Source organism: Ochotona curzoniae, unplaced genomic scaffold (genome assembly GCF_017591425.1).
Source record: "Ochotona curzoniae isolate NIBS_2020 unplaced genomic scaffold, NIBS_Ocur_1.0 contig_908, whole genome shotgun sequence".
Taxonomy (NCBI): domain Eukaryota; kingdom Metazoa; phylum Chordata; class Mammalia; order Lagomorpha; family Ochotonidae; genus Ochotona; species Ochotona curzoniae.
This window is the reverse complement of record NW_024466607.1, coordinates 12,511,651-12,527,612: the sequence shown is the minus strand read 5'-3', so window position 1 is coordinate 12,527,612 and position 15,962 is coordinate 12,511,651. Positions and strand designations below refer to the sequence as shown.

At 44.2% G+C, this 15,962-nt stretch overlaps 1 protein-coding gene across 1 annotated transcript in view; it reads right to left on the bottom strand.

The window, feature by feature from the left end:
• ABHD5 (abhydrolase domain containing 5, lysophosphatidic acid acyltransferase) overlaps window positions 1–15,576 on the bottom strand; it is a 28,680-nt gene extending 13,104 nt beyond the window's left edge. The window contains exons 1-3 of the mRNA XM_040994329.1: window positions 15,459–15,576; window positions 7,455–7,540; window positions 4,985–5,357 (exon numbers count right to left, since the gene is read on the bottom strand). Coding sequence (XP_040850263.1) covers window positions 4,985–5,357; window positions 7,455–7,540; window positions 15,459–15,502 — 503 coding nt within the window. The 5' untranslated portion in view covers window positions 15,503–15,576. The remainder of the gene's footprint in view (window positions 1–4,984; window positions 5,358–7,454; window positions 7,541–15,458) is intronic.
• Window positions 15,577–15,962: the final 386 nt, after the last annotated feature.

The window sequence follows — 15,962 nt, the reverse complement described above, 5'->3', positions numbered from 1 at the left end:
CTTCATGCCCTAGTTGCTTCCCATCTTTGGCTTTATCTTTCTAAACTCTTCCCAATTGCAGACTGTCAAATTCACATGCTTGTCAAAAGCCGTAAGGTGCCAACGGAGACCCGGCCAGGCTGTAGGTCACGTGCTGCAGCACCTCATTCTACGGTCAATGTGCTGCACTTTGCTTCTCGTGCCCACGGTCATGACTGCCGTTCCGCCAAATTCAATATTCACAGAACTTCAAGACTTTTCAGACCTAAGGGAAGGCTGGTCCGTACTCTACCTCACATGCAAACATTCCCTTGCTCGCTCCAGCACATCACTGAGCTCTCCAGCAGAAGCTTGGCTCCTCAAAGACTTGCTGCCACAAACTGCCACCTCTGACCACTTCCTATGTTCAAAGTGTCCATATTCTTCCCTTCCTCAGTTTGCCAAAAATATCTATAAAATTGTCTTTGTGTGGGGTGCCAGAGGGAAGGACAATTCAAAAAATAAGCACACGGATGAAGGAAAGGTGATGGCAGTGTGGCGTTTCCACCTGGCTTGCTATTCCTTATAACGTCGGCTTGACAAAACAGCAGCCCAAGCCACCTCCCCAGCGAGGGGCAGTACTCTGTGTGACCAGTACATCAGTCCGCTAATGCAATTACAGATGCCATCTCTAATGATCAGACACTGGTAGACACTGGATAAACGAAGGTTGCTTTAGAGGAAGAAGCGGGTGGGTAGTGTCTGTACTTGGTGTCATCTACGAAGCAGACATACTGGCCTTCCTGGCCAGCACAGAGCCACTGCAGTTTCTGTCCTGCTGACTGGAACTTTCATCCTGCTGGGACCTCTGCTCAAGCAGCAACTCTTTTAGCGAGCCCTTACATCAAGCTCATCCACTGTTCACACGTGGCCCAGCTCCCCTCATCCCCAGCACTCCCCACAGGAACACTTACCTGTGGACTCGGCTCAGTTCCCCTTCATTCCCCACTGGGCCCTGCATCCCGGGTACTACTGGGTACTACCTGGCACATGCCTGATGGATAAATGGATGCAGTGCATGATGAAGCACAGGGACATTCCTTACGTTTGGTATCTATTTTAGAAAGATAGATGTGACTTAATCTGTGGAGAGAGCTTTAGCTGCCTCTCTAGACAGTTCTTACAGAATGAAAACAAAATGGCCCAGGACACAAAGTCACAGTATTATTTAAATGCAACCAATTGTCTGGACACAATATTAGAGCATTTCCTTCATCACCAATTTATTAGCAGCAGATTCATTTTATCTTTCACATAAAAGACTACAATTGATTATTATTCATTTTTTAAGCAGTAACAAAAGTCTGAGGAAAGCACAGGCTCACTGCCACAAGTTACACTATGAAAATGGCACAGAATCCGATGCAGTGGCCTGGTGGCTAAAGACCTTACCTTGAACACTCTCGAAACCCATATGGACGCCGGTTCCAATCCCAGCAGCCCCACTTCCCATCCAGCTCCCTGCTTGTGGTCTGGGAAAGCAGTCGAGGATGGCCCAAAGCCTTGGGACCCTGCACCCATTTGGGAGACCTGGAGGAAGTTCCTGGCTCCTGGCTTTGGACTGGCTCAGCACCAGCTGTTGCAATCACTTGGGGAGTGAATCACTGGATCGAAGATCTTCCTCTCTGTCTCTCCTCCTCTCTGTATATCTGACTTTGCAATAAAAAATAATAAATCTTAAAAGAAGAAGAAGAAAAGAAAACGGCTTTTGAGGACAGAGCATTTTGCCATAGGAACAAGAGACACTCTGGCTCGTGCTCTTGTCTGGGTCATAAGAGCAGCGGTTCGAGGGAAGCCAGGCTGGAAAGCAAGGGAGGAAAAGGGTGAGGAGGCCCAAGAGACTGAATGGTTGCCTTCCCACACTATGTGCTACGCTGTAACACACCAGGAGGAAAAAACAAACTGCAAAGCCTCAATTCTACTTGGTAGCTTTAACAAACGTCTAAAGCAACTAAATTTGTTAAGTAGCTATTAATTACACAGAACAAGCATAAATGTTAGAACATTCTACTTCTCTCTGACACAATATAATCTATTTATTTCCCCTTTGCCTTGTCTTTTTGAGACATGCTGACTTAAGATGTAAATTAACTAGCTAGTAGGCGGAAAACCAAAGGATTTCCCATTTATATCTAAAATCCATTTTTTTCTCATAAAGAAATTAGAAAGGTATAACATAGCTAGTTCTGATCTTTTACTAACTATATAGAATATAGAAAGACAAAGAAAATTGATGAAACTGTAAGCAATAAAGGTAAATTTACTTTACAATTCTTCCTTTCAAGGTTTTCTATTCAAGAAAGAGACCTTGGGGCCTACACAGCAACGCAGCACATCATGCCAGTTCATTCAGCTCAGAACTTATGCCGCCTCTTGTACCACACTGGAGTGCCAGTTCAGTCTTGGGGTCCAGCTTCCCGCTGACGTGCTAATGAAGGCAGTAGCAGATGACCCAAGTAACTAGCTCCATGATGCTCCCCCGCCCCCCGTGTGGGAGGTTCAGATGCAGCTCCTGGCTCCTGACTTCAGCTTGTCCCAGGCGGCAGTTGCAGCCAGTTGGGGAGTGAACCAGTAGATGGAAGATCTCTCTCATTGTTGCTCTATCTTCTATCTCTCCCCTCTGTGGCAGGAACTCCTGGGGACCCCTATCCTCAAAGTGAAACAAACAAACAAAACACCTGCCTAACTACCATAGAGACTTTGAAACAGGGGTCTTTTGGACACAGAGGATGGAGGGAGTTTTTTGAGAAACACCGCACATCCAACTAGCTCAATTACAGTAATGCTATTAGGCCAACTGTAGCAATTCAAGTGCACAAGGCTGGGTAGCTATGAGTAGTGCCACTGCACTAAAATACTCAATCAAACATGGTATAATGGAACATGTATTAGAAAGCTCCTTTGCGCTAGGGTATAAGAGATCACACTCTGCTTTTGTTTGGGGCTCAGGATTGAGAGTAAGCGCTTTCCTCTGGACCTCCAGGCACCAAAGGATAAAGCTGTTTTCTCCCATTAAGTGCCTTGGTATGTCCAGCCCTTCTGTCTGAATACCCTACCGCATTTCTGTGCTGCTCTGCCTTTTGAATAAATAGTTTTTAAGAAACAAAATAGATTCTGGGTACCATGATGTTCTGAGCTGAATGAACTGAGTCTATGCCTAGAGATGTGTGAAATCTAGGGAAAGTCGTAAGGTTGAAATTAACGTGCTTAATAATTTGGCTTTATGCAATTAAGAATGTAGGCATCAGAAGAGTTCAGTACTTTGGTGGCAACCAGCTGCATTCAGATACGCTAATTATTTCAAGCATTCTCATATCCACCTATTGCTACTACTGAATGGTTTCTGGTCCTCAGTGCTCCATAGCGTTATGTTTAGCATTAGAACGCAGGCAGGTGATGCAGGGATCACTGGCTCTGTTTTACATGCTCTGGAATGACTAAAGCCTTCCTATTTCCTTAGAGAGCCTACAATCTCAAACAAGAAATCTCACCACCTGACCTAATCAGTGGATGGCTATAAAGGTTGGGATTGTAAGCTTAAGGGTTTCGTGACCAGCGTCTAGTCAGAGTCTCGTGTCATATCTCCACAGAGTAAACACCACGGTCATACATAATAAGCACCTGATAAGAAGGAGAAAAAAAGCAGTTTGGCTCCCACAATCAACCCTGTTGCTTAACCAGAAAATTATTCACAGCCTCCTTTCTACAGACACGGCTAAGGTTCACTACCAAGGGCAGGTCACATAGAAAAACCCAAGTAACAAAAACTTAGGGTTCTTTCAAAAAAAAAAAAAATGAGCTCTGCCAATTCACAAGACTGACACTGGTCCGCACATACAGGAGGACTAGGATCTCTCCAGGAAAATTCAGCTTAAAAGCTCAAGTTTAAATAAAGTGTCTGCAGAGAAAAAGTGGCTATTCTAGAGGACAGAAATGTCAACATACAGGGCTGCTGCTCCACAGCCGAAATTCTTTCTCTCTCAAACACACACTCCCATCCACACTCACTCACATACTCACACACACACACTCACTTTCACACACACACTCACATTGACACACATACACACTGACACACATTGACACACACACACACACACACTTACACATTCACAATGTGTTCCACACTGGGACAGAGTTGCACCAACAGGCACCCTAAAAACGAGCCTCATCCATGTTTCAGGCACAGATTCTAAAAACAAAATCAGTTGCAATTTTGGATAAAAATTAGTACAATGGAAAAATACACAGGCAATCAAAAAAGCATATATTCTTTTTTTTTTTAATTTTTAACACATAATCAAAACAGAGACATTTTCCTAATTTTTTTTTAGCACTAATATGTGACCTCCCCCTAGAGTAACAATATGAATGTCAGGGTAAAGAACTGAAAACTAAAGTTAAAAAGAAGGTGATGCTGAAAGATTCTGGAGCAAACAGTAACTGAGTGACTCTTTAAAGCAGTTCTACAGTGACGGAGGTTAGGGCAGAGTGTGATCAAAACCCTGGAAGACACACGATGAAAATTCATTTTCTGTAGTTTAGAGATAAGGAATTTACAGCTTATTCGCTCTAAATTACAAAGCTAGTACTAGAATCTGGACCTTCTATCCTCTAAGCTCACTCCCATTACTACAACTCAACAAGGTTAGGAAAAGCTGGCTGGATCCACAGGCTAAATGATAAGAACAACAGTTAGCAATAACGACAGAATCGTTTTTAATCATGACTTATGATTAAGCATTAAATGTTAACCAGTTCCAAGTTTAGCAAAATCCTTTCTCAAGTCTATCAATGTGTAGTACATTGTAATAGGAAAATCTGACTCCTACTTCAGCCATCTAATTGGCCATTAGCTGTAGCTATTCGGCCTACAGAGTCCCTTAGGAGCAGCATCAAAGGCAGGAACTGGCATCTACCACGTGGACACACGTTACAGCGCCTCCCTCTGGCCAGCAGGACTTACCTCGACGGGTACTTCAGACAGTAAGCAGCAGCCAAGAAGCCACCCAGGTTGTGACCAAGTAAGATCATTTTGTCCAACCCTAGGGCACATCTCCACTCTTCAATGGATTCCACAAACTGATTTTCCACTTCTTCCGCATCGCTGTCAAACCTGGGTCTACTGCTTCGTCCAAAGCCCAGCAGGTCAAAAGCGTAGACAGGCCTATCGGTGCAAAGATCTCCAAAATTCAACACCCAGAGTCCCAGACCTCCTCCAAAACCATGGAGGAGGACAAGCGGAGTTTTATTTGAAATACTATGAGAGAACTTCAGTGTCCATATTTTGTTTCCATTAGATATACGAACAGGCTCCTTTTTGTATGTGCAGGGGACACCTAATGGAAACACAGAAGAGAGATTCTGCTCAGTTAATACTTGTGGGAAGGGGGTATTCTTAGAGCAGTCAAAAATGAACAATCTGGAGACTATATGGCATCCTGTCATATCATCCTCACCCTTCCTAGGTCAGCCCTTAAGGGAGAGCAGAAGTTCTAAATGACCAGGTTTGACATCTAAGTGGCAAGACTTACCTCAGAGGAGCCTCAAGCGGTTGTGGCCAAGTTTCTGCAAAGTCACCTCACCTCGTGCCTTTTTCCCACATCTGTCAACAAGGGTATTATTTACATTTCCAGAATTGGAAAGGAATTTAGTGACCTCTGAATCCAGGATCTAAAGGGCTCCAGCATTGTAGACATCAAGAAAAGAAAACCAGCCTAAATTTGAGACCATCTGACAGACTAAGGACTGAAGGCTGAACTCAGACTCAAAGGAACCACTATGTTTAAAAAAAAAAACAAAACCATCATGATTCGGAGGAGGATTAATGGAATCTGTATTAAAAGTATTAAACACACATCTGAAATCTTCAATCACTTCAAAGTTCTATAGAAACATGGTGATGGTATGGTCGGTATGGTGGGAACTCGTTGGCATGTGGTTACAGGTAACCTGAGGACAAGCCTCAAAAAAGGCAAATAATTGCAATTTTATAGATCAAAACTCACTTGCCTTCAATGCTATGAGCCTAAATACTTTACATACTGCCCCAAAAGGACTACAGATAAAATTTGAAATTCAACAACTGAACTATCAACTGAACAGCTACACTTCAGACATACGCCTTAATTATTTGTGCATATTCATCCGCAATGGACAAAACCCATGATACCATTGGGAATTCCCACCCTCTAGTGCAATCCACATACGTAACGCACATATGGGTATCAAGAAGAAACTCACTAGTCCTTGAGAATAACAGACCCCATGTCCGCAAATGGGAGGTGGGGAAGATGTCACCAGCTTAGAAAAGGAGCCAACAGGTATCAGTGCCATGCATTCTGAACACAGCTATATGAACCCTCTAACACTCATCTGGAACACCCATTAGCACTCTCACCCTGCGCGTTAATCACTGGCTTTCATATCTGATGCTGGAGCAGGGGTCAACCCATATGTAGTCCTGTCTGCATCATAGAACCTAGTCAGGAAATCAATGTGTGTGTGCTAAATGCACAAATCGAGCAACCAGCTTTTTCTTTATGTCCAGACAAGCTTTTTGTTTCTGTTGTTTTATCTATTTACTTGAAATGTATAGTAAGAAAGAGGAAGGAGAGAAAAAGTGCTCTTTCTATCCACTGACCCACTCTAAATGGCTGCAACGTGCAGGCAAAAGCCACATGTGTGGAACTCCACCAGGCTCTGCCACGTGGGTGCAGGGGCCCAAGCACTCATGGTATCTTCCACCATTTCCCCAGAATATCAGCAGGGAGCTGAGCCAAAAGCAAAGGAGCCGGGGCTCAAACCCAACATTCACACCAATGCTGGCATTACAGGAAGAAGCTTAACTTGCTGTGCCACAATGGCAACTTCAACAATTTTTCTTTTGTTTTGGTAAACTATAAACCATAATGATAAATCTGTCACTCTGTCACTTTGTATTGACCAAGATGACTCAAGTATGAAGTAAGCAGAAACTCATTTTCACATTGGAAATTCATGTAAGATGGCTAATTATCCCTTCTATGAGTATAATCAAAAATAGTCACTCCTAAATCACTCAAATAAACAAACAAGAAAACAAACTAGTAGATGATTAAAATCAGAAATGGACAAACATCTGCACACACTCAGTTAAATGTCTAAGCCCTACACCATTTAATTCACTCTTTTTTATTATATCAGCTCAACTATCGCCCATAAAAGTTCCCTGGAAGAGTGTAACAGGGACTTGAAGCCAAAGGGTTTGAGCTCTTCCTACCCCACTGTCATTTAACCCTGTCACCCCTAGACCCCACTGTCATTTGGTACTTGCTGATGACACAAAAGAGGCACAACTGCCGACAACTAACACCTCACAGAAGCTTATCTCCATTGTGATAGATTAGATCTATTTTAATAAACATCAGTTAGATTTATTTAAAAAAAAAACTTACATTTCAGCATTTTCTCTTCAGCTTCTTTAAGATGTGCTGTAGATGTAGGGCACCAGGTGGGCAGCCAGCCAGTTAGCCATCCTGACCTAGAATTCCAATCATAAAATGCAAATAAGTGAGTGCATATTCTTCTCGATTCATCATAGAGGAATGAAATTTAGCACTGCCCTGGGGAAGCTTCCTGGGCGATTTTATGCTAACGCTTTGGCTAACTTTCTCAAAATGCTCTCATAATAGGCAGATATTATTGTTGTTTGGCCTTCCAGAAATTTAACAAGCAAAATATCTTGAGTCTCCCAAAAAAACTATTGCTATAATCCTTGCTCTTGGCCAGTTTGCTTTGTTTTGACTCAACCACTTCTAGCACTCGATAGCCAATGCTTTGATTGTTGCTTGTCTTGAGGGTTAGATCAGTAAAGCCAAGTCTCGCTGCCTGGCACAATTCTTCAAGGAAGTGCTTCAGGACCTTGCTCTCACTGCTTTAAAATTTCAATAGAGGGTCCGGCGCGGTGGCGCAGTGGTTAAGGTCCTCACCTTGCACACCCGGGATCCCATATGGGCGCCGGTTCTAATCCCGGCAGCCCCGCTTCACATCCAGCTCCCTGCCTGTGGCCTGGGAAAGCAGTCGAGGACGGCCCAAAGCTTTGAGACCCTGCACCTGCGTGGGAGACCCAGAAGAGGCTCCTGGCTTCGGATCGGCATAGCATCGGCCCGTTGCGCTCACTTGGGGAGTGAATCATCGGACGGAAGATCTTCCTCTCTGTCTCTCCTCTCTGTATATCCGCCTTTCCAATAAAAAAATAATAAAAATAAATCTTTAAAAAAAATTCAATAGAAAGCTCTGTTATTGGCAGCTGATTTGAGTACAAAGGTTTTGGCTCCCAAGGGCATACAGTTTGCTCCACTTTAATTTCTTAAAATTGTTTAAACTGAACCCACTGAGATACCTATGATGTTAGTTATTTAAATTTTCTATTATTAGGGCCTGATGCAATGGTTCAATGGCTAAATTCTCTCACTTTGCAAGTGCTGGGATGCCACATCAGTGCCAGTTTATGTCCTGGCTGCTATGGGCTAGGGAGGCATTACAGAAAGTCTTGGGATCCCATATGAGTGCCAGTTCTAATCCTGGTGGCCCTGCTTCTCATCCAGCTCCCTGCTTGTGGCCTGGGAAAGCTGCAGAGGAAGGCTCAAAGCCTTGGGAACATGCATTCATGCGGGAGACCTGAAGGAGGCTCCTGGCTCTTGGCTTCAGGTCAGGTCAGCTCCGGCCATTGGTCAACTGGGGAGTGAACCCGCAGACCAGTGAACAGAAGATTCTTCTCTCTGTAAATCTGACTTTACAATACAATAAATAAATAAATAAATCTTTTTTTAAAAAGCAACCTAGCACTAAGTTAAACCTCTCTTGTTCTTATTCAAACACTTAAATTTAAAAACATAAATTAATACCATCAGGAAATTACTTATAATTCAATATCTCCTGAAGTATCTTTACACTGAAAACTATATAGTGAACAAAATATAATAAGAGGTATTTTAATTGCATTCTTAATGAAACTATGAAGCACATGTTTTCCCTAAGCACTGAAAATCTTTCTGTCCAGTTTTACTTTAACTACATGCCAAAACATTTCATAGAAACTATCTTCCACTTCTTTCCTACAGCGTCCCTACAGAATTGGGTACTACACACACAACGGGGTCAAAGGAACACTTCCAAAGAGTGAGAAGCAGTCTCCCTTTTCTATCCTTGGGTGGATGGCCTTTTGTTCAACAATCCCCACATCTTACTTTGCCACCTGTACTATCTGAGCCCTGTAAAAGCCACCCAGCCAACTGTGTCTTTGAGGTAAACCAAGCACTCCTTCAATGAGACATCTGCCCCTTCCACAGGTAGACACTGCATTGGTGCATAACCACTCCCCTCACACGCCCCATAAAGGCCCATGATAGGGAGGGGCTCGCGCTCTTGGTCCTGTGCTTCCATTGCTCTGGCATTCCAACTCTTGGCCTCCCCAATACCTGTGTGCTCTCTGGCTTCCTGTGGACAGACTCTGAGGACAGGGAGCCCCAAGCATAGCCCCTGTGTGTCTGTATTCCTCACCCTTTGTTCACTGCTTGGGTGAGTCAGGGAAGATGCAAATGCTAAGGTGCTTTGTATTTCTCATCTGTGTACTTTCAAGAGTTCCAGGAGAGATAAGGTCTAGCAGTAACAGAATGTGGACAGAGAAGCCAAAAATGGTGAATGTTTTCAGCTTTATAATCGTGTTCAGGTTGTTCGCTGTACATCTCTTAGGATAACTTACTTTGCTGGGGAAGCTGGGACATAGGTCTTCAGTTTAACAGACAGACTTCAGGTTAACGACCATTTGTTCCTCTCAGGGTTTCGAGTCAGACTGGATTACCACAGAGACTTCATTTGCTAATTTCTGGTGGGCACTGCCATTACCAAGCCTGGCTAATAAAGACTCCTTAACACATCCGAGATTTGTCTGGTTGATCTCTCTTGCACCCTGCAATAAGTTCTAGTCACAGATGCTCCGGTTCTGGTCCAGTTCCCAACTAATGGTCTAGGAAAAGGAACAGAAGATGCCTAGTGCTTGAGCCCCTGGTGCCCACATGGGAGACCTGGATGAAGCTCCTGCCATAACCTAGCCCAGCTTCGGTCACTGGGCCATCTGGGGAGTCCTCACTCTCTTTCAAATAAATAAATAAATCTTTAAATAAATTTTAAAAGCCCACACTAGAGGTGGCATAGAGGAAAGTCAAGTAACCTGTGCTTAGCATATTATCAGATTCTATTTACCTAAGAGACTCATTATAAGTATCTTGAGTTTGGCCCATGTGACCCCATTACTTTCCCCATTTAACTTTTTCTTTGAGAAGTTATAATTAGCATTGTACTTATAAGCTAGGCCATCAACATTTAAATTTCCTTGTAATCTTTGTTTTGTTTTGTTAAGCACTTAACCATCTATACTATTACTAAACTGGAATTACACAATCTATAAATATTGTGAAACCAGGAAAGAAGTTTCATAGTAATCTGAAGAAAATGTACAGAAGTCTGGACAATTTCCACACACTCTTGGCAACTTAAAATAACATTTCTAATTAGGTTATAAGCAAAGAGGATTTCATTGTATTACACTTATGTTTAAAATAGCCTCCATCCAACTTACTGACACAATCAAAAGAAACAATACATGTTTGTTTCATACTAGCCTAGAAAAAGCATCTGGTTTCATTTAGAAAAAACTGTGAGGTTTTTATTTTACTTATAATATGCACATTAATTAAGATGTATGACTATATACTATGCCTTTTACTAATTCCTCAAGAGTGAATGATTGAACATTCACAGTTCGAAATTTTAACACTTGGGCAACCAAAGTCTTTTTGGGAACTGAATTCCTAAATCCTGTTCTCAGGGAACAGAAAAAAAAAAAAGACATGGAGTTTGTCTGCTATAATTACAATTTTAATGGCTAATTTTATGTCATTTATTTAGATAAACCATAGACATAGGCAATCTTATCAATGAATGAGATTTGTCACAATATAACCCCACTGCTTTATATATTTTTTAAAACATTAATTAAAAGTCTTTTAGCACCTCTGCCTTCTAACCTGTAACTTTTAAAGAGCCAGAAATGGAAAAATTAGTGCTTTAAGACAAGTAAGAGTGGTGGAAATATTTTTCCTCAGTTGTTTCCTGCCATACAATAAACAAACCATTCTGGAATCAGACACCTTCATGAGCTCATCATCAAACATACCTGAAGAAGTTACAGGTGTAGTTTTACATTGACCTTGCTCAGTCAGTCAGTTACTAGATGATAAACAATCTACACCTGCATCTCAAAATGAATATTTTCAATAAAACCACAACTCTTTTTCTTTTTTAAGATTTATTTATTTATTGGAAAGTCAGATATACAGAGAGGAGGAGAGACAGAGAGGAAGATCTTCTGTCAAATGATTAACTCCCCAAGGGAGCACAACGGCTGATGCTATGCCGATCTGAAGCCAGGATCCAGGAACTTCTTCCGGGTCTCCCACACGGGTGCAGGGTCCCAAGGCTTTGGGCCACCTTCGACTGCTTTCCCAGGCCACAAGCAGGGAGCTGGATGGGAAGTGCGGCTGCTGGGATTAGAACCGGCGTCCATACAGGATCCCAGCGTTTAAGGCGAGGACTTTAGCCACTAGGCCATGCCAGGCCCAACCATAACTCTTTTACAATGCACAATCAGTAGTTGGAAATTACAGAACCATGAAGTTAGGGTAAAAAATTTAGTAACTCATCTAAGTTATTTTTAAACTAATTTATTTCAGAAGGCCTACTATAAATAAGTTATATCTTTAAAGCCTCATTCAGAGACATGTGTCATTCTAAAATGTTTAAGTCAGTGGTTTTTGTTTTTGTTTTCAATTGAGTGGACCAACTCTGATACTTTTTTTGTTAACTTCTTTGTCACAGGATTAAATTCTGCATTTGTTAGTCTGTGATTGGCATTTTTTGGAAGGCAGGGGAAAACAGTGAAGTATGGGTTGGCTCATCCAAGCTCAGGGCAAACAACCCTATGCCAGCTTCCCCAGGACAATGTGAGTTCATGATCTTAACTGTTCTTTCAACACAGCTACAATGCATACAGGACGTGTCATGAGTATTCAAAAACACTTTGTATCAAAATACTTTTTCAATTTCAATTTTTCATAAACTTTCCAAAGTACTCTCATATATGTTTTTGATCCTCATGCTTGCATCAACATAATCTATAACAGTTGAGATGTTTAGTAAAATTGTATTGAAGTTTACTATTTATAAAGTCCCTTCAAGCCAGTAAGACAAAAGCCTTGTCCTCACTGAGCTGATCCAGCAAACTCACAACTATATTATGAAAAACTGACACAAGTACCACAAAGAAGGTTCAGAAAAACACTATGTACCTTCAGAGAAAGGAGATCACCACCTTGTGTTAGAGAAAAGAACATAATCCAAATCCTTCAGAGGATGTGAGCAAGGAACGTTTAGGAAACAAGAGAGATACAGCCAGGCTCTAATTAAGAGAATGTGCCCAGCAAGGAAGTAAGATTCCAAAGCTAAACGGGAGCCATGCTGGCTAGGATGGGCTCTGACGTCAGCCTAAGGACCCATCATAAAGCCAATGTATGTGAGAGACAACATATAAAAAGCCACTCCATGTGCAGCAGTGCCTTCTGGAAATGTGACTATGCCTTCTGGAAATGTGAAGCAACCAATGAAATGAGCTACACAGAAAGCATGTTATCTAAGTTGTCTAACCCAGGGGAGGAGGAACCAGGAGGCTGAGCCAGGCCGGCTCCCAGTTACAGACCATTCATTTAGCATCTGCTCAACTAAGTAACACGTTTGGTATTCATGGGCAATAAAAGGGTATGGACAGGAAAAGACAGCACCATCACTGCTGTGATGCTGGATCACAACAAGAATGCAACTGCCCTGGAAACAGAAATCCCTTGGAAGAACTGGGCTTGCTCACTGTTTAGTCGGATGGAAGGAAGGCCCAAGGCAAGACCTAGACATGTTAAACTGGAGGACTCCACCAAGCACTGAAGAGAACCAGAAAGAAAAAGAGACCCCATGTCCCCTTCACAGACATGGGAGTTCAGCAAGGATGACCACAGAATGTCGGGGGATGGTTGACGACCTTCAGAGAATAGGAAAAAGAAGAGACTCTAATAAAAATAGCTGTCTCTCAGGGTAAGAAAGAATATACGTGCTAGAATGGCCAATAAGAATTTCAAAAGGAAGTAGCCATCATTACAGGAGCCAGGAAAGATAAGTACTGAGAAACATAAAAAGCCACTAGGATGTGGCATTGAGGAGTTTTGTGAGTTTTAGTAAGAAGTCCAGGTCCTAAGAAGGCAAGGGCTTCAGAACAGGAGGAGGGAGGAAGACACACATCTTGTTATCTTTCAAAAAGACAAAACAGAAAAACTTACTCTGTCTCCAAGGCAAAGAGCTACATTCAAACTACAATGTCAACCCAGTGTTAACAAACCCAACAGAAGCTCAGAAGGGAGAAGAGAATCCTTTACACTTAATTTATACCATCTGATGACTTAAACAGTTCTACCATGGCCAATTTCAATCTGCCAAAGGTTGGCAAAATAACTGAAAATACAGCAGCGTCCTTTTAGTATAACTCAACTCCAGCTCCACAACCCTTCTATGTGTACCTGCAACTGAGCAACTCTATGGCAGCTTTCCTTTACACTCAACTGACACTTGATGATTCTCTAGGCCAACTGTACAACAATTCACGGAAGTCCACCCTATTCTGGTACATTTTCAACTGTATTGCAACTGGAAAGGCTTGGGTGTTGAAAGCCAAATGTCTCCCTGGCAAGCCTGTCTTCACTAAAAACCACAAAGGAAAACACAAGAATCCTATACTTCAAATGACTACTTCAGAATTGTTCCCTTATTAGCATCCCCTCCCCAACCAAAGCCCGGACGTCTTAGGGACAGGGAACACGACTCAAACATCTAATCCAAACGAGAAGCAGCAGAAATACGGGAAACACGTCTTAGCCTGAATTCAGACAGCTGAAGGACTCCAACCAGCCAGTCCTAGTACTAGCTGGCAGCAGTTCCAACTGCAAAATGGGAAGAGTGCCCAGGCACAAGCCACCCCCGTCCCCTGACAACACTTGGGCAACACCCAGCAGGGGCCTGGGCTTAGCTTCCCCTATTCACCTACTGATGTAGTTCCGAAGGTCCCATCAGCGTGGGCACTGGCCACTGCTCAGGGTACGCCAACATCACCAGGGATGCCCACCTCCGTCCAGGCACAGCTGTTTAAATGCTGCCCTCAGGGACCTCCCACCATCACAACACTGAGCCCAAAGGGCTACCTCACAGCACATCTGCAAACAGCCAACACTGTTTTCACAAACCACATGGGAACACTAGTTACCTGTTATGTTCCTGCCTGCATCTGGGAGACCCCCAGCATCCCACCTTAGTTAACAAGGGTGTCATCCACACACCAGAGCAATGGCCCCTTCATCACAAACAACCCAAAGAACCCAGTATCTAAAATTGACAATTTCTCCATTTCTTGGGTTTCAATATCTCTGACTTTTCCCATGCTAGTTTCTTCAAACATCTAAAGTAAACAAGTTAGCAAGTATTAAACACACATTGTGGGTGGGTGGAGAGGGAGGCTGTTAAAAACAGGTCCCCCCTCCAATACAAATGAGCAAACAAGGCAATAAGCAATCTTCATAACAAATAGCTTTTCCACTAATAACTATTCTTCTGCTAACAAGTGCATGAACTTCTTACCATGTAGGAAAAACAATAAACTCGGCATTCTGTATATTCCAAAGTCTTCCTGTTAGTTATCTATCCTGTAACCTGCATAAAGTTTCAGGTACCCATCTTCATCTGAAAACACAAACTACGACCCAACCAATAACTACAAGCCAGGCAGGGAAGAGCCGGCCAGCAAAGGCTCTGCATGTGAAAGATGGGTGATCACTTCTGAACTCGGGATCCAATCGCAAGTGTCCACCTGCTTTCCACCCACAGTCCGCGAGCTCTGCGCTGTCCTTGCCCCTAACTTTCCCGCGCCCGCAGCGCTCGATCCTGCGGTTCTCCATCCAGCCCCTTCCTCCGGGCACCCCGCGGCACTTTGGGAAGCCGGACCCGAAGAAGTGGACCCAGGGACTCGGCCATTTCAGGGCTTCCCAGTCAGGTGCGGGGTCGGCCGGGGCACACCCGAGACCGCGCTTGGCGGAGGATCAGAGCGGGCGTGGACGCCTCGGTCACCTCGCCTCCTCGGAGCCGCTTACACAACATCTGGGCGGCCCCTTGGTGCGGGCAGTCAAGGTGGCCGGGGCTTCTCCTCCCTGCTCCGTGGATCCGCGAACCAGCACTGAGCCCGGCCTCTCTAGCCCGCGCTGAGGAGCCCTACAGCCCTGCCCCGACCCCCATGGCCTAGCCGCGTTCACCTCTCGCCCGTGTCTGCCGAGTCCACCTCCTCCTCCGCCGCCATAGTCGCTGCTGCCGCCGCCGCGCAGGCGCCCGGGGCCCGAGTTTGGAAGCCGGCTGCCCAGGCCGACTGGGCTGCCCAGGGCCGCTGCCGCCGCCCTTAAGGCCGCGCCGGCCGCGCATGCGTGGGCTGTCCACCGGCAGGAGCGGGCGGTGCTGTCGCGCGTGTGCGTGCGCGTGCGCGTCCGGGCTACGCCACATCATGCACGCGCAGACGTCATCCCTTCAGGCGTGCTTCTGTGTGGGCGTTGGGTGAGACTGACAGGTTAGTGGAGCCGGTGAGACTGGTCCGACCGAGTCAGATAGTAAACTGACTTGTACCACGTCTGCATTGGTGCCTCATCCCCTTGACATGGCCTGTCAGGAGCTGAGAGTTGTCTGAGGGCCTGCAGATTTTGTCCAGTGGGGAGAGAAGTGCCAGCTTGCAGGTGCACCCTAGTCTTCCTCCAGCCCTTCCTCGCAGG